Source organism: Mustela lutreola, chromosome 3, assembly GCF_030435805.1.
Source record: "Mustela lutreola isolate mMusLut2 chromosome 3, mMusLut2.pri, whole genome shotgun sequence".
Taxonomy (NCBI): Eukaryota; Metazoa; Chordata; class Mammalia; order Carnivora; family Mustelidae; genus Mustela; species Mustela lutreola.
In genome coordinates, this window is record NC_081292.1 from 177,406,497 (window position 1) to 177,425,510 (window position 19,014).

A 19,014-nucleotide genomic window follows, 5' to 3' on the forward strand; every position below is an offset into this window, starting at 1 on the left:
TACATTGGGGAAAGAATGCCTGAACATTAAATTTGAGCATGTGTAAGCTTTTAAGGTAGTGTTTAGCATAATTATGAGATTTGGGGCTTGGCAAACTATGACACGCCAGCCAGATCCCCCTGCCACCTGTTTCTATAAATAAAGTTTTAATTACACAGTCACACTGATCCACTTATGGATTGTCTGTGGTCACCTTCCCACTAGAGAAGCAGAGCTGAGAAGCTGTGACATAGACCATGTGGTCCACAAAGCCCAGTATATATACTGTGTGACCCTCTGCATAACACAGACTGTAAGTGCAAATTTGAAAACACTTTCCATTCAATGTTTTAAGGTCTTTCAAGTCTGAAAAAAAGGAAAAAAAGTTGGCATTCCAAGACAGGGGTACAATCTGTATTTGAAATTTCTGGAGTGAAAATTCCAGAACACAATTCAGTAGGTCCAACACAGAGGACAGTGTTTGGTTCTTTACAAGACAGAGTCTTCAGGCCAGTGAAGCAGAATTTCAGAGTTTCAATGTAAGATAAGATAAGTATGTATTAGTATTTTACTTGGACAGTTTGTAAAGAGGTGTTCTAAACATATTTTTGTTTCTTTTTCCCTCAGTATGCACAAAAGATACTAAAATCCAACAGGCAGTTCTTCAGCAAATTGGGAAAATACCGCATGCCTTTTGCTTGGGCAGTGAGGTAGGTTGACAGCTACAATCAACAGAAGAGTTGTGCATTTGTAGTCTCCATTGAAAACTTCAGTTTGAACACCTCTCTGTTACCTTGTTGTTGTTGTTGTTGTTGTAAGATTTATTTATTTATTTGAGAGAGAGAGAGACTTGCATGTCCACAGGGAGGGGGAAGAGCTGAGAGAGAGAGAGAGAGGTAGACTCCTTGCTCAGTGCAGGGCTCAACACGGAACTCGATCTTATGACCCTGAGATCACGACTTGAGCCGAAATCGCGAGGTGGAGGCTTAATTGACTGAGGCACCCAGGCGCCCCCCGGTATTTTTAATATACCAACACCTAGAAGAATATTACTGTGGTCATCTTCATAAACAGTGCTCCCCAGAAACATGTGTTTTACAAGACAATTTAGCAAGACAGTTTAAAATATATTAAAGCTGCGACATGAGTGCAAGTGTGTGCGTGACCAGAAACGCTATGCCTTCTTGGTAGGATTGAAGTCATTACTTGTTTATTATGCATATTTGGTTCAATAAACACTTGACATTATATCAATCCTGAGAGTTTGGTGTGTATAAAATTCAGATGGAAGCATGGATTTCTTATGCAGCTGCATATTTTCATCTATGTGCAGGGCACAGGGCTATATCTGGATGTCCAAATGAAACCATCAATTTGATCATCAAAACTCTCTTTGATTTCACTAAATTTATCAGTACCGGTTCATGCTCTGATAGAAATGCTGAGTTATGTGGACACTGTGGGTAGAATCTTCCTCCTGGACAGATAACCTCTGCATAAAGAACAAGAATTGCTTATGGATTTGGTTAAAGATCAATTCCTATTGTCCTCCTCAATCTCTTGGCCTCCTTACGTCTGTAGGAATTTCTTTTTTTTTTTTAATTAACATATGATGTATAATTGGTTTTGGGGGTACAGATCTGTGACTCATCAGTCTCATGCAATTCACAACACTCACTATAGCACATACCCTCCCCAGTTTCCAACACCCAGCCACCCCATCCCTCCAACCCCTCTACCCTCCAGCAACCCTCAGTTTGTTTCTGAGATTAGGAGTCTCTTTTGGTTTAATCTCCCTGTCTGGTTTTATCTTGTTTCATTTTCCCTCCCTTTTGGATGATCCCCTGTCTTGTTTCTCAAATTCCTCATATCAGTGAGATCATATGATTAATTGTCTTTCTCTGATTGATTTATTTCACTTAGCATAATACCAAAAGAGGATCATAAGGGAAGGGAGCGAAAAAATAAAACAAGACAAAATCAGAGAGGGAGACAAACCATAACGGATTCTTGACTAGAGGAGGCAAGCTGAGGATTGCTGGAAGGGAGGGAGGTCGAGGATGGGACAACTGGGTGGTGAACAATAAGGAGGGAACATGAGGTGTTACATGCAACTGAAGAATTACTGAACTCTACCTCTGAAACCAATGATACACTTATGCTAATTTAATTGAATTTTAATAACATGAGATTTAAAAAGAGGAAAAGCCCGTCACAGGCATAAGAGAAGTTAGCAACATATAAACCAAAAGAACATTAAAAAGTTAATTAGTGCTACAAAGTAAGACAGCCTTAAAAGTTTCCATTTGAGTATTGGTGACATTGTCCCCCAGTGGTGGTAACTTTAAAATCCAGAAAGAAGACAGAATTTGCTACTTTTGCCATTTTTTTTAGTTTTCCCAGTACCCAGGGATGAGTATAATTAGAGTGAATCCACCAGTATTTGTTATCCTTTTGAAGTTTTTCCTTCACGCTGGGGACAGGTGGATGGGAAGGGAAAGGCAGAAACGTCAGCAGACAGACTTACACCGTCTCCAGGAATGAGTTTGCCCTCAGCATCTCTGTCATAAGGGAGAAAGAGACCAGGCCCAGGAGTTGGACAGATGTGGTCCAAATCAGGCCATCACTTAATGAGTGGTAACTTCAGGCAAGTTTCCTCTCCAGGCCTCAGGGACCCCTTCCACAGAATGAAGCTGACAACACCCGCCTCATGGGCAGTGGGTGTTGTCTCAGATACAAAAGCATTTGACATAAAGTAGATCACACATAACTCTCTGTCTCTCTTGTGTGTCTCTCCCTGCAGAACAGCTAAGGTCATCATCTAATGCGTGGAACAGATAGTATTTGAATATACTGAATCCTCTGTGTTGCATTTCATTGTTTTTATTTCTCTACTTATTCATATTGATAAGTATTCTTGGTTCCCAAAAGAAAACCCATTGCGGCATGTAGAGGCAAGGTTTCCCCTGGCAAGAGTGAAATATAGCCAAATTACAAGGGTGAACATATGTTTTCTTAAAGGATCCAGAACTTTTGTGAGGTTTTAGAAGCAGGTGTTTGAGAGCCAGAGCTGGTTTTGACATCTCAATTCCACTTAGTTGCCAAGAAAAGTTAGGCAAGTAACCATAGTCTGTCCTTACCTCTGTTTTAATATCTAATTTACTGTTGTAGGAATTAATGAGCACAGATATGTACCCAATAAAAGACAGCCATGGTTAGAAGGCACTATTCTTATATGATTATTATTAACTCACCTGTAGAGACCATATTTTCTGCAACAAATCCCTCTTCCTGGTAAATTTGGGGCCGTGAAGAATAATGTGGGGAAAAGAAGGGAAAGAATGATCACTTACCATAGAGCAGTAAGGAGAAGAAGTAACACTTGTCCTGTGCAGTTGCCTAGTAAACTATGCTGGAAGAATGACAGGTGAAGTTTCTAGGGAAACTAACAATATTACTGGCTATTGGAGTAATTATGTGCAAAACAGGAAAGCCAACAATACCACAAGCTCATGTTACATTAATGCCTGATGAGTGGTTTGGTTGTAGGTTGGGAAACAGGAGACACCACCAATTTGTGGGTATAAACATACAGCCTGCATGTTCATAAACCTCTCTGCCATCTGAGAAAAAATGGTTAGCAGCGCAGTCCTGAAGATTTCATGTTAAACCACTTGGAACAGCTAATCGCAACAATAAGTACAAGATTCAGCCAAACAAGATTTTAATCTACTCTTCACACTGTGGAAATTGCTTCAAATGAATGGTGACTGAATCAGAGGAGGGTTTGTGGTCCCTCGAGCTGTTTTGATATAAACTAGCCTGCTGACATATTTCAATCCTCTATCGGTACTGCTGGTTGTCTGGCCCAGTTTCTTCCTGCTAATATTCTAAATTGCAGTTTGCCTAACAATAGAGTTGTGAGTGTACCCTAAAACATTTTGGCCCTTAAAATTTAGCTGAGGACCACATTTTTACCCAGATCCAAGCCACCCCTCCCACCACTGCATGCACAGATGCTCTTCACTGTCCACAGTTTCACTGTCAACAGTTTTTCTGAAATGAATTTGGTGTGTTTTCTTATTTTGGGCACCAGCTGTAATGCCATTTTATGGTTTTTTAAAAAAAGTTATTCTTGGAGGAGATAACGAGAACATATTCAGATGGCTACAATGGGTATTTTACGCTCTTTGATTCGGGTTAAAGTTGACCTTTACCAATGTGTCTTATTGTAAAAGGGAACTCTTTCCATGCATAATATGCCTATAATCATATGTGCCCAAATACATGCCAGGATTCTGATTTCTTTTAATTCCTCATACACAATATTCTGAGTAGACCAGTGCACAATCCTGGATTTTCTTTAAGACTGAACAAAACTAAAAGAACAATTTCCCTCTTATATCTATATATTTACAGAAGGCATACGCTGCCACAGCATCCCCAACATAAGTCGTCCAACCGCTGAATCCTTCAAGTGACAAAAACTCAGGTGCATCCCCCAGGGGCGCCTTCCATCATTTTATGGCTCAACTGATTAAATAATTCATTTTTTAAAAATATGTTTAAACTGCCTGACAATTACTTTTATGTTTTATCTTACATTAACCACAAAAAAATATGCCCTATTCTTTTGATGGGTCACAGCTATTCATGCTGCTTAGGAATGAGGCTCTCGGGGATACCTAAGCTGCTTTTCCTTCAGGCTAAACTGTGCATTTTCTTCAGTAATACCCCATGTGTCATGGTTTTGAGACCCTCACCTTAAACTGATCATTGTCCAACTGCAGCAGCTGGAATGAAGCACAACATCCCAGTCATTCTGAAGCCATCTGTGTAAATGAGTCAGTTCTCTGTTCTCTTGCCAGTTAGCATATTTATTGAGCAAGGCCAGTGTGTATGGCTCTGTGAGCAGTATTTTTCCACGGTGCTGTGCTCTTCCTTCTCTTTACAATGTGTCCAATGTCAGTGAACTCTTTCCAGGACAGAGCTGTGGCTAAAAGCAAAAATGAGTTATACAACTCACATCAATTGATACATTTGTAGGGACTGGTTAATTACACACACACACACACACACACACACACACACACACACACTACTCAAGCTCAGTTCAACCTCCTGCTATGTTGTAAATACATCAAGTTGGTTTCAACACACCATGCACACAAAAGCTTTAAATAATAATTAAACAAAAATACTCTTTGAGTTAAGTATTTTCATTCTGCTTCCCCAGTGTTATTTGAGAGGGGATCTTTCTCCCCTTCCCTGACTACTTAACAGAGAAAAATGAGCAGAAAGGTTGAAGCAGTCTAAAAATATCATTCGGGCCCATTTTCTGTATTATTTGACTCTAATGCTCTATGAGCAGATATCTATCTAAATGGCCACCTCAGCCTGTGTATTGAGATCTTTGATTAATTTAAAGAGTAACAAAATAGTCAAGTTCCTTAAGTTAAAAGAAATAAAATTTCAGCAGCTCTCTAGCATTAAACGAAAAATTAATTATACACAGATCTCAATTTTCAATAGGCATGGGGCATGATTAGTTATAAGGAAGAAACCCTAACCTTAAGTATGCTATTATATTGCCTGACATTACTATACTATTTGGACAAAAATAATTAATGTGTTCTGACTAAATCTATCTAGTTCCAATGAAATGGACCAGGGAAGAAAATAAATTACATTCATTAATGTAATACAAAATTCTGACTCAAGTATTCTTCTCTTGATCTTTGTCTCTGTCCTAAAATTTAGGACATGGGCATATTTATCTCCAGGAAACTGTTTCAAGAGTCTGGTCCTCTAGTCACACACACACACACACACACACACACACACACACACACACACCTTATTCTTTTTCCACTATTTGTAAATTCTGATGGCACCACCCAAACTGAGATGGCCTTGGCTTGCCCAGAAAATAATGAAAAAAGGACTAACCTATTCTTATTCTTCCCCTAATATTCCAAGGTTTGATATGTTACTAATTCCTAAATAAATGTGGTTATAATATAAATGGGCTGCTGTCCCTGTAGATACTGAATTGAAAATAAAGAATTAAAGATATCAAAGATAGTATTTGAATGAAACTTTTGCCTAAGAAGTCTTCTTGTCTTTTTTAGTTCATTATTTCCTGCAGTTTCTTCCATCACAAATGGGAAATTGAATCATTTGTCACCTTAAAAACACAACTTGGTAAACAACCTGAACAACATGCCAACCTGAACAACTATTATTTTCTTTCAGATCAGTATTTAAGGACAACCAGGGAAATGTGGACAGAGACTCAAGATTTTCACCATTGTATAGACAAGAAAGTAGCAAGATTTCAACAGAGGACCTGCTAAAACTAGTGTCAGATTACAGAAGGTAGGATTTTTGAATACTCTTGAAATTTACATGAATCAGCTACATTGCTACTATTGATTTATTAACTCTGCATAAACAGTATTTGATTACCTGATTCTCGAATGTCCAAACTCTTCTGGGAAGTAGATGCTTTACAGATGACCTCAACTTATGCCTGAATAACACAACAAAAGTCAAGTTGCTAGAATTATAGGTAAAGAGTGTAAAACCATGTCAGTTAACTATTGTTGCCATGTAACAGATCACCCCAAAACTTAGTGGCTTTAAAGAGCATCACTTACTTTCTGAAATCCATAATTTGAACATGGTTAGGTAAGGAGAGCTTGTCTCTTCTGCACATGGCATCAGCTAGCAGAGGTCAAATGGAGACAGAGGATCCACATTCAAGATGGCTCACTGAATGACTGGCAAGTTGACATGCACTGTCCACTGGGAGCTCAGGTGGTGCTGTGGATTAGAGACCCTGGTTCTTCTCCATGGGAACCTCTCCATGAAATACTATGGCTTCCTCACGGAAGGATAGCTGGCCTCTAAGAGTAAGTTTTCCGAAAGTGATCACTACCAGTTTCTTAAGACCAGGACCCTGAAACTGTCACAGTGACATTTCTGCCATAATATACAGTCAATCTATCACATAGCCTAAATTCAAAGAAAGGAAACATAGACATGTCTAAATAGGAGGGGTGTTAAGAATTTTAGAGCTATGTATTAAAATTCCACAGAGAAATTCATTGCTGTGAATTCCATAATTCATAGTATTTCTGTCATTCAAATGCTTTTGGAAAAGACAATGAAAGTTAGTGCTAAAAGAAGAAAAACTTCATAAAACCCACAGCATTTCTTAAATGTATTACCATGCGTTCAACATCTGGTGATGATAAGATCTCTCAAGATAAGTGATTGACTTTAAACTGTTACTCCCCTGACACCCATAGGATGGAAAATTTAACAGTCAGCTCTCACATGCTAGGAAGGGGTGGGTTGGACCCACCACTATAATTATTCTACCTGTTAGGTCTCCAATTGTTATCAGTTTCAAGAACTTTCATCTTACTACAAAAGAACGATAGGTCAGAAGTTTTGGTAGGTAGGGAGAGAACTGGAGTGAATGTGGGGACAGGGATAGGTGGTAAGAGGGTGTCTGCACACATTCATGAAGCAGAAGAATGGCAGAAGAACCAAGGTCAGGGAAAGGCTCCTTGTCCATGGTTATTGGTGAAGAGGGAACAAGCAGACTGTCCACTTAGCAATTGTAGCCAAGACTACCCTTGTCCTCAAAACTTCTTAAAAGTCTTTAGAAAAGTCTTTAGAAAAGACTTCTTAAAAGTCTTTAGAAAAATCACTTTAACCAATTCAAATACTAGAACTTTTTGTTAAAAAATGATCTATTTACTATTGTACTTGTTTGGCCATTTATATAAATGCTATCTGAAATAAGGAGCAAATAAACCTAAAACATTCTTCAGAATATCTGTAACTTGATCCCTCACTGATTTCTATTAATATAAAACCAGCTCAATGAAACCATTCACAAGGTTGTTTCAGGTTGTACTGTTTACTCTTATCAAAGCTCAGAATTACAGATGACTCATTTTCTTGACGACTAAAATAATTCAATGTGTGTGTGTGTGTGTGTGTGTTTCTGTTCCCTACTTTCACAGGGCTGACAGAGTAAGCAAAACACAGACCATCCCTGGAAGCCTGGATATTGCTGTTGACAACATTCCTTTGGAACATCCAAGTATGATGATGATGTCACGATTTACTTGTAGAGTTCTGAATAGTTAGTGGTCTTTTTGGTTGGTTGATTGGTTGGTTGGTTCATTGGATAGTTGGTTAGTTATAATACTTTGTGAGTTTTTTCTCAAATTTTGGGATAAATGGAATTCATTATCCTACAGAAATTTGGGGCTTTTCTTTTTCCATTAAGACAAACTATCAGTATGATAAGACAGGAACCATATTCACTGTAAACTAATATATATATCTCGAGTGTACCAGGCACCCTGCAAGGTATTAAATAATGTCCTTTAGTCCTCAAAACCCTGACGGGCTGTACATGAGGAATGTTGGGTTCAGATAGACTCATAAACCAGTAATCATAATGGGAGAATTTATATTCTATCCAGTTCCTCTGACTCAATATACAGGGCTGGTCCCCCCATACTGTGTGCCAAAGGGCTGCTCTGAGCACCATGGGTAGCCACCCAAGTGGTCACGTTGTAATTATCGCTAGAATATTTTTAGACTCTCTTATTACATGGGGAGCATGTATCTTTTTTAAGTCAGTGAAAATTTGAATTTTAAAAGGAGCTTTTATTAACTTATAAATAAGAATTTTAGAATTTATTTCATAAGTGACAAGATGGATCTATTTTGTTTTTTTACTTCTGATTCTGCCTTTTCTGTGACTTTCTCAGTGATGCAAAGAATGAATAAAGGCATCCTAAAATCAACTACAGACAGAGAGAGGATAATTACCATAGGATATTTGAATTACCATTAGCACTATTAAGTTTTTCATTTTTATAATTTTTTTACAAATAATTTTAATATGAAATAAAATAAGCATTTTAACCTAAGCCATGGCTCCAAATCTCTTTTATATTGATTGGTGTGGAAAAATAGAGAATAAACTAAGCCATTTCCTCTACCTGATTTGTGAGATGTGTCTGTCTTTTATTACCTACAGAAAGAAAAATAAAGAAAGAAAAAGCTAGAATATTCTCTTTGAAATTACTATAGGATGTTAGAGAAATTGGAACATATAATAAAAATATTATAATTGATTTCAGGCGGGAAAAAATCCCTGTAATCTGATTCCCAAGCATATTTAGCTGACCGTTTTGCTTTTTTGAAACAGGAAAATTCCAGATGGGGTAAAAGAAAGTAGAAGGCCTTGCTGCCTTCCAGTGACCACAGCACAGCCCCAAGCTGTTCAGTGACAGAAGTTTTGATTTATAAACTTCAAATTGTCTTTTTTATTTTCCTTAGGCCGTTTCTACAAGGCTAGGTTTTTCAAGATTATCATACTTAGTGAAATAAGTCAATCGGAGAAAGACAACTATCATATGATCTCCCTGATATGAGGAAGTGGAGATGCTACATGGGGGGTTAAGGGGGTAGGAGAAGAATCAATGAAACAAGATGGGATGGGGAGGGAGACAAGCCATAAGTGACTCTTAATCTCACAAAACAAACTGAGGGTTGCTGGGGGGAGGGGGGTTGTGAGAAGGGGGGTGGGGTTATGGACATTGGGGAGGGTATGTGCTATGGTGAGTGCTGTGAAGTGTGTAAACCTGGTGATTCACAGACCTGTACCCCTGGGGATAAAAATATATTATATGTTTATAAAAAAATTAAAAATTTTTTTAAAAAAGATTGTAAGAACTGGAAAGAAAAATAGAATAAATTATACCAAATAATCCAGAGGGGTCTGCAGGCCTGTATTGTGAAATCATTCCATGGGGAAAAGTTACTATCAATTCATTAGGTACTATCCATAATAGACTGATTGGACAAAGTTTTGTCAATAGCTGTATTATTTTTATAATGTTAGGTAAAGGTCAGTGGGTTAATCCTTATCTTATAATACCTGATTAGCTTGTTCAGAGAATCATCAGCTAAAATTTAGTTTTCATTATGAAGCTTAATGTAAAAAGGTTGTAATTATATATCCATCCAAAAGATTTACCCATTTTTGAGACATCAATTTTGATATTAAATGGCTTGATTATCTATCATCTCTACCTCCTACGAATTCTTCATGCTTGCATAATTTAACATAAATTCCTTTGCAAATATGGAGTTTCTATTTTGAGTGAATTCATTTTAAACTATGTTAAGTATTGTTCACCTTAAACAATCCCATTAAATGACAAACTCTTATTTTCTGATTTTTAAAGACTGTGTGACATCGTCCTTTATCCCTGTCAAGCCTTTTGATGTAACAGCTCAACTAGAACCCACAGTAGAGGTGGAAGAATTTATTTACGACTCAACAAAGTACTGCCGTCCTTACAGAGTCTACAAAAATCAAATTTACATTTACCCCAGGCACCTCAAGTACGATAGCCAGAAATGTTTCAACAAGGTATGATATGTTTCTGAGACCTGTGCTCTCTCTGCACCCTACTGAGATCATATTAAGACGGATTCTTGAAAGTTCAAATACAAATTATTATAGGTCAACACTGTGGAATAAAAATCCATTTGCAGATCGTGCTTAATAAGGGGCCGTGATGAGTTTCACCTTCAAAGTGTTTAAGGAGGCACAGTTTTATAACATATTAATAATCTTTTCTCAAGTCGGCCCCAAATTATTTTGTTCTAGACTTCTTTTTTTGTAGTTTCTTAAGATACTCTGAAAATAGCATATCTGCTTCCTTTTGATGTGAGTTTTTTCTTCCCTTTTAAATAATATCTCCAAGTCCTTCTGCTATTTCTGAGCACTATGGATACTGTCAGAAGAAAGTGTTGGGTATTCTACATTTTTCAGATTTAATTAGAAGCTACTTATTTTAGACACTTGGATTGGGTGTGTGTGTGTGTGTGTGTGTGTGTGTGTGTGTGTGTATGTGTGTGTGTGTGTGTGTGGTGTTCTTTACAGGAAATTACAATTTCCATTTTCCCCTCTCTGTAATTTCAGGCTCGAAATATAACCGTGTGCATTGAATTCAAAAATTCTGACGAAGAAGGTGCCAAGCCCGTGAAGGTGAGCCAAGTCCATCACAGGATACAGCATCCAAGGGGGAAGGCAGCGCTTAGGTTCTCCTCACCACCAAGGAGCCTTTTATTTGAGTGTGACTGAAGGAGGAGCAAGTCAATACATTTGTGTTAGATTTCCTAAAATGAACCTGATGTAATAGCCATCATTACCTGGTTTTATTAGAAATGTCAGTCTCATAGCTCTGCTTGGCTTTTCATGACTTGGAAAAAAAGCAAACCACTCTAGTGTGAAATAAATGCAAAGATTCCCCTCTGCAAGACTGCCCTTTTCAAAGAGCCCGCCTCTCAATTCAGCATGTTTCATTTAAAATGTCCCATCACAGCCGGCCCTCGAGCGGCCTGTGCCGAGGGGCTGCAGCATACTGGCTAAGGGGCTGGGGCAGCGGGCTCATGGGATGCTCATGTCCACGGAAGGAGCACGTGGCCCAAGAAGCTAGAGAGATGGCTCTGAAAAGTGTGTCCCTGCTGTAAATCATGTGATTTAATGAAACCCGTAAGACTATAAGGTTTGTATGAACTGTGCTTTTTAACCTCCAAAAGAGCAACTGGATGTCATTTTTTTCAGAGTTCATCTCTGATATAGACTGTTTTTATTTTAGAGACTTCAAACAACATAGAGTAATCCATAAGAAAGAAAGGAAAATCATTTTTAGTGCACCTGTGGCCAGATCTTCCCAGTTTCAATGAATCAGAGGGATGGAATAGTAAAGCACAAAGCCGATTTCTAATTAACCCCTTATCTGAGATAATCTCTTAATGCACTCTGTCAGGTACCAGCCATGTTCTCTGTAGCAAGAAGGTTCATAGCATAATTCAGAAGAAGGAGCCTCAGTCAGAGTGATTGAATGAATCACGCAGGGGAGAAAGAGTTCTTTAAAATGGTCTTGAGCCACTGTCAGTCTCCACAGGTTCCAAGTTCTGCAGTAACATCAGTTAGCATTGGGAGAGAAAAATTAAAGCAAAATGGAATTTTCAAACAAACAAAGGCAATGACCAGAGGACAAGCACAGCAGGCCCGCTAGTGCAGTGTTTATGGGGAAAATTCTAGCAAAAAGGAATAATAGCTGCTGTATGGGTGTCCTATGTCAGTGCGTTCTAAAGGATCATACAAAGATACAGAAGACTCCAGAAGAGGCACCATGAGCCTTGGGCTAAGGCAGCTTTGAAGCTGCATGCCTAGGCTCTACCCTACAACATCCCCTGGCTTGGTTAGAGGCTGGCATAGAAGAGTAATGCAAAATGGTGGAACCTGGAACCACTCCTATCCTTCTAGTTCAGCATTCGTGGTTGGGAGCTGGCTTTTCAGGAGTTTGGGTCCAACCAAACCTCGTAGTCACCCAGGACTGACTGCCTTGAATTCTAAGCCAGAGCTGGATACCACAGGCCCTTTCAAGAATTCATCTTGCAGGAATCAGTATTGAGCAATTTACCTCTTATCTCCTGGACATCAAAAGTTAGCTAACAAACTGATTCAGGTTGGTGTAAGGGCTACATGATGAATTAAAGCCTTCAAACTTTCTTTGGCAGCCAACTTGTATAAGAAATACAAGGAGCAAGTGGAAGAGGTTCAAGGTTAATTAGATATCAGTGAAGCTTGGCAAGTTATCACAAAATTCATCTTTGTTCCGGGATTGCTAACTGAAGAGTGGTGACTTTTTTTTTTTCTTTTTGTGCTTCGGGTTAATTTCAGACACTCATAATCATTCAACTTTTTAAACAGTGTATTTATGGAAAACCTGGAGGCCCTCTCTTCACCTCAGCTGCCCACACAGCAGTTCTGCACCATTCCCAGAATCCAGATTTCTCCGATGAGGTAAGGGCCACACCTCCACTGCCCCTCTAGGAGCTCCTAAATAGATGAACGAGTGGGTCAGGTCATGCACAAAGATAAACACTGTCTCTGGACCACGTCTCAGGTTGAGGGCATGCCTTGGCAGGTGTTTATTGAAGTAAGACTTAGAAACTATATTAATTGACAGTTGCTCTGAGAGTTCTGTGGCAAATCCAGATGTTTCAGTGCTGGATCCCCCTTCAAAAATACTTATGTTTTTATGGTATCAGTCTTTTCAGTGAGAATTTTTTTTCTTTTATTTCATTAATCAATATAATAAAGATTGTGTTAGTTTTACCAATCAATAGCCACATTTCATGTCATAGTGGAAAGAACATAGAGTGTGAGGCAACACTATGCCTCATGATGTAGGTGACCTTGGGAGATGTTGGATTTCATCATCTCTGACTGTGGCATGAGACATGACCTGCCCTGGCCGACTCCTGAGACTCTCTTAGTATGTGCCAGACACCATGCTGTATACTCCATATAGGCATCATCTCAACCCCCACAGGGTTCTCCAGAGAAGCAGAGCCAATAGGAGGATGTATATGTATAGATGGGTAGAATTATTATGAGACATTGGCTCACATCATTATGGAGACAAGAAGATCTCCCGTCTGTAAGCCTGAGACCCAGGAAAACGAGTAGTATTGTTTGAAGACCTGAGAGCCAGCAAGGCTATGGTGTAAATTCCAGTTCCAGTCTGAAGGCTGGAGAACAAGGGGCACCAAGGGTAGATGGAGAACATCAATGTTCTGGTTCAAGTAGTCAGGCAAGGAGAGAATTCAACCTCCTGCCTTTTTGTTCTATTCAGACCCTCATCAGATTGGATGATGAGCACCCATGCTGGGAGGTGGGGGAGACCTCTGCTTTACTCAGTCCTCAAATTCAAATGCTCATCTCTTCCAGAAACATCCTCAAAGGCACACCCAGAAATAGTGTTCAACTGGTTATTTGGGCATTCTGCTAGCCCAGTCAAACTGACATAAAATTAACCTTCCTGTTTTCATGGATAAGGAGACTGCAACTCAGAGAAGTAACTTTGCTAAGGGCATACTACTAATAAGAGATCATCAGAATTCAGACTGGGCCACAGGACTCCGGGGCCTCAAGCTTCACCACCCTGCTCTAAGATGTGTGAAAAAAAGTAGTTGGGCCAATGGAGATTACTCTGTGCATGTCAAGTTGTCAATATTGCAACTCAATATTATAAAGAGCTTCAGACAAATAGCATTAGTGATTAAATTTAATTTATGACTATAGAGCTAAAGTCTGAACCAATGCAACCTGCTGATATGGTGTCTGGGATTAAAAATACCACATCTTACCATGAGTTTCCTGCTCCTCTGATAGTAAATCACCACAGTTTAGTGGCTTAGAAAAACCCATGTTCACTATCTTATACTTCTGGAGGTTGTAACTCTGAAAAGAGTCCCACAGGGTTGAAATCAAGGTGTCAGCAGGCCTGCATTCCTTCTGGAGGTTTTAGGGGAGGCTCCTTGCCTCATATTTTCTAGCTTCTAGAAGTTTCTGCAGGCCTTGACCCTCTTCCAGAAGTTTCCTAACCCTAATGTCTGCTTCTCTTCTTGCATCTCTAACTCTGACTTTCCTCCAGTAAGGACTTTGTTATTCCATTGGGACCCCATAATCTTTCCATTTTAAAATCCTTAATTTCATCACTTTCAAAAATCCCTTTTGCCCTGTTCACAGATTCTGGAGATTAGGGCAATGAGGACATCTTTAGGGAGCTATTATTCTGCCATCATACCTTATTCTACATCAATCATTTCAAAACTAATTAAAAGAACTTCAGTGAAACCACAGACTTCCCTTATCTCTCTCCTCCACATCTATTTAATGCTTTTAAACTTTTTTCCCTATAAATTCAGGACAGAAGATGAAAAAATATTAAGGTAAAGGGCCATCACTATATTATAGAATATTTACTGTATCAATTGACCCCTTGGAAAAGCCCCTCTGAAAGATGTATTCACTGTAGACATAAGATTTTTTTTTTCAAAAAGAAAAAAAAGAGAGAATATTCTCACTATTAACTCTGGCTTTTAATCTTTCTTGCTCACATGTGTTTCCCAGAATTCTTATAAAAACCATGGACTTTTCCATAGGAGAACATGCATGTAATGAAAGCCCAGTGAACTCTGCAGTGCATACTGAAAACTAAGGTTACATTAATTGCAAAAATTGATATGAATTACTTCATGATGCTTTTACAGTGTAAATATTTGCAGTATTTAAGTGAAGGATGCATTCATAGTTAACTGGAATTCTTGAGAATTTATTGCATTCCCGTATGCTCTTTATGTTAGCTAAGAAAAAGGAAATTTCTACCTGGTACATGGCTGATTATTGTATATTCTTAAGTGTACATCAGCCTTTGTTACCAGGTTAGAACACTGGGATATAAAGAATGTGTAAACTTGTAAACCACTCTAATTGAGAAGCTCTCACATTTTACCATTCACCAGAATCACCTGGAAGGCTTGCTACAACACAGATTACTGTAACCCACCCCAGATTTTTGGATTCCAGATGTCTGGAACAGGGTCTGAAAACTGGCATGATACTCATTGAACAAGTTTCCAGATGATGTTGCTGCGATTCCAGGAATAACATTTTAAATATCAGTGTAATAAATCCTTTCCTGAACGATGTGAAAATATGTGCTGGATAGATAGATGCAGAAGGAGTCTAATAAAGAAGCTGGCAGATAATCTTCTTGGTTTTCTAACACCTTATTGCTTGACCATTCTGGAAACTACCTAGCTGCTCACATGGAATTGAAAGCAGCTTACATCCATGGGATCCTGTTAGTCCTGCATGAAGGACTTACCGAAAAACACAGTTTCTCATCCTGGAAGATTCTATTACTGATTAGACTGCAAAACTCCTAGTGAGTCAAAGCACTGTGCCCTCTCTCAACACAATTCCTACCTTTGTGTCATCCTCACAACCTGACACATGACACACAATGCATCATACTTTCACAACATATGTTTCAGAGGTTTGGAAACTGAAAAGCACTATACAATATAGAGGGTGTCAAAACATTTCTTTTTAAGAACATGGAGTAGGCTCCTCATTACATCTATTTTTACCATGTATCAACTTTATGTTTTATATTTATTCAGAAGCATCCTTCATGTAGCTACAGCATGATGTCGTCACAAAATAGCTCATTGCTTGGTTAACACAATAACACCCTTCATCTATTTTTTGTTCTTTTTATAAAGAGACATCCATGCTTCAGTTACATCATCCCCTGCTGCCATGTTTCTGAACACTGAGCCTATAAGTCACCTGAGATCTTATGAAAATGCAGATTCTGTGTTCACGTGTCTGGGGCAGTGTCCTAGACTATGCATTTCTAATGAGCTCCCAAGCAATGCTCGTGCACTGGTCCTTGTGCACAAAGGACCAGGCAATGACTCAGTTCACTCAATGTATGTTCCTTGATGATAGAATCAATCTATGCCTTTTTGACACCCTGCAGGTAGTTGTGTGTGTGTGTGTGTGTGTGTATGTGTGTGTGTGTGTAATCCATCCTCTACTAACATATATTATCAAATGAGAAATACCAGTCATTCTAAATTATCATCACCCAACACAATAAAGAAATAAAAATATCAGCCCCTTAACACATGACTGCTAGCAGGACAGATATTCACTGAGAGTGAAATCAGTCCTTCTAACACTAACTAAGAAATGTGGTCCTCAGTTTCAGGGAAAGAATTTTTAGAAGACCAAAGTGTCTATGGTTTGTCTTACCCTGACCCAGGGCAAAAGAGTTTCATTCTAGTCTGGCTATTATCTCTCTCCTTGCAGGTGAAAATTGAGCTCCCGACCCAGCTCCATGAGAAGCACCATATTTTGTTTTCTTTTTATCACGTCACTTGTGACATAAATGCCAAGGCCAATGCCAAGAAAAAGGAGATGCTGGAAACTTCAGGTACTGACAGGATGCGATCTGAGACAGCATTACATGTCATCTGTGTGACTTGAACTGGAGAGTATTGTAAAGCTCCCATTTATTAAATTTTTTAATGAGGTTTTCTATTCATAAGTGACAAATAATGTTGCTTTTACCCCTCACCATGGAGGTTTGTACTCAGAAGTTTTCTCTTTGTTCTTCCTTTGCACAGTTGGATATGCTTGGCTTCCCCTGATGAAACATGATCAGATAGCTTCTCAAGAATACAATATCCCAATAGCAACAAGCCTGCCTCCTAATTATTTAAGCTTTCAAGATTCTGCAAGTGGAAAGGTATTGAATGATGTATAATTTAAGAGAAAAAAAATACATGAGCTAAATGGCATGAGGTTACCTTCTGTCTGCTATTTAAATGAACCCAAAGACTGTAGTATAAGCAGCCACTATTGTTATGAGTTGAGTACCTATAATATTTTAAAGGTCTTGTTTCATTTTTGGCCAGTGGAAATGTTCCATTAGAATGGCCCCCTGATATCACATTGGCCTCCCTCCCCAATATTGCCCAATGTAATTGTTTCTTCTGTTTTGCCTCTCTAGAGTCATGTAAGGTGAGTGGATCTGGATGGCAAATTAACATAAGCTAAATAACCTGTTTATTTTCTTTTCTTCAGTTGCCACAGTGACAGTAACATACTCTTTTTTACAGCACAGTGGGAGTGACATTAAGTGGGTTGACGGTGGCAAACCACTCTTCAAAGTATCTACATTTGTGGTATCCACAGTGAACACTCAGGTCAGTGTGTTGTCCTGAAATCTCAGCATTTGCTCTAACACGGAGAATCATCAGGGGGCTCTTGTATTTAGACAAGGGGACTCACCATTTCCCAGGTTGTCAGAGGGGCAGGTGACTGAGAATTGCGAAGGAAGAATGTCTGCAGCATAACTTTATGCCTCTCTGAGGAGAGCTAGAACGTCCCAACTTATCAGCCCTAGAACACCAGACGCATCTGTCTCAGGATGATACCCTCCTGGAAATACAGTTTGCTTCACTGACAACACCCAAGTATTAAAAATGGGAAAGGTCGAAATGAAAGATGTTTTATCTTTACCTTAAAACTAACCCTGAGGGATGCCTGGGTTGCTCAGTATGTTAAGCGTCTACCTTGGGGTCAGGTCATGATACCAGGGGCCTGGGATCGAGTCCCGCATCGGGTTCCTTTCCCCTCTCCCTCTGCCACTCTTCCTGCTTGTGTGCTCGTGCTCTTTCTCACTCTCTCTCTATATCAAATAAATAAATAAAATCTAAAAACAAAACAAGACAAAAACTTAAGTCTGATTCCAGGGCCTACCTGGTGCTCCTGATGGACAGGCCACGAGGTCAGCAGAACTGCCCTGGAGAGCCTCCTCAGCCACATTCTTCCACAGTGATCCCGCACAATTTCCCTCACTCCTGCCATCCTTATTTTGTCAGCAGGAAAATGGTGACAGTACTATCTGCCTGACGTTGTGGGAAGGATCAAAATGAGAAATTGCATGGGAAAACATCTCAGGAACTGAAAAATGCTCTACAGATGTTGCTATTGCTGTTGCTAAATTACCACAGATGCACATCTTCCACTGCAAGACAGCTGATTTTACGTCAGTGCGAGGACTTTCATGATACAAATTATAAAGTACAAAGCAAATCATTAACTACACACACTGTATTTCTCCTCTCTTAAATTCAGTGTGTTGCTAATACTCACTTGCTGAGAGAAAAGACATCTTCCAGGTATTACACACATATTGGTTCAGAATTTCTCTCCGTAATCTCTGGGTCCTCAAGCCAGATTTAGCCCTCTTCCCCAGTCCTCTACCCAAACTCCTCAAGTCCCACAGAATGGCCCTTCCCCACCCAATCCTGCCTTTGTATACCTCAAAATATCAGTCTTTCTTCCTCACACATCCATCTGCTTTCTTCCCAATGGGCCAGGTGTTTCTCTGACATCTTTCTCTGCCTCCGCTGCCACCACCCACGTGCTCTTTGCCCTGATGGGACACATTCGTCCTTCATCAATCCCAGGATTCACCTCTGTGACCAAATGCCCAGGCCGTCTCTAGTGCCATGCCCTCCATCTGCTTAGCTTCCCCTTTCAAAACTCAGCCC

General features: G+C 39.3%; 1 protein-coding gene across 11 annotated transcripts in view; it reads left to right on the forward strand.

Moving 5' to 3' along the window:
• DOCK10 (dedicator of cytokinesis 10) overlaps positions 1–19,014 on the forward strand; it is a 263,031-nt gene that overhangs the window by 176,710 nt on the left and 67,307 nt on the right. For all 11 annotated transcript variants that reach the window (XM_059167885.1, XM_059167886.1, XM_059167888.1 and 8 more), the window contains exons 14-22: positions 607–689; positions 6,235–6,357; positions 8,019–8,098; positions 10,263–10,450; positions 11,006–11,071; positions 12,806–12,898; positions 16,763–16,886; positions 17,080–17,201; positions 17,575–17,661. In XM_059167885.1, the coding sequence (XP_059023868.1) occupies positions 607–689; positions 6,235–6,357; positions 8,019–8,098; positions 10,263–10,450; positions 11,006–11,071; positions 12,806–12,898; positions 16,763–16,886; positions 17,080–17,201; positions 17,575–17,661 (966 nt within the window). The remainder of the gene's footprint in view (positions 1–606; positions 690–6,234; positions 6,358–8,018; positions 8,099–10,262; positions 10,451–11,005; positions 11,072–12,805; positions 12,899–16,762; positions 16,887–17,079; positions 17,202–17,574; positions 17,662–19,014) is intronic.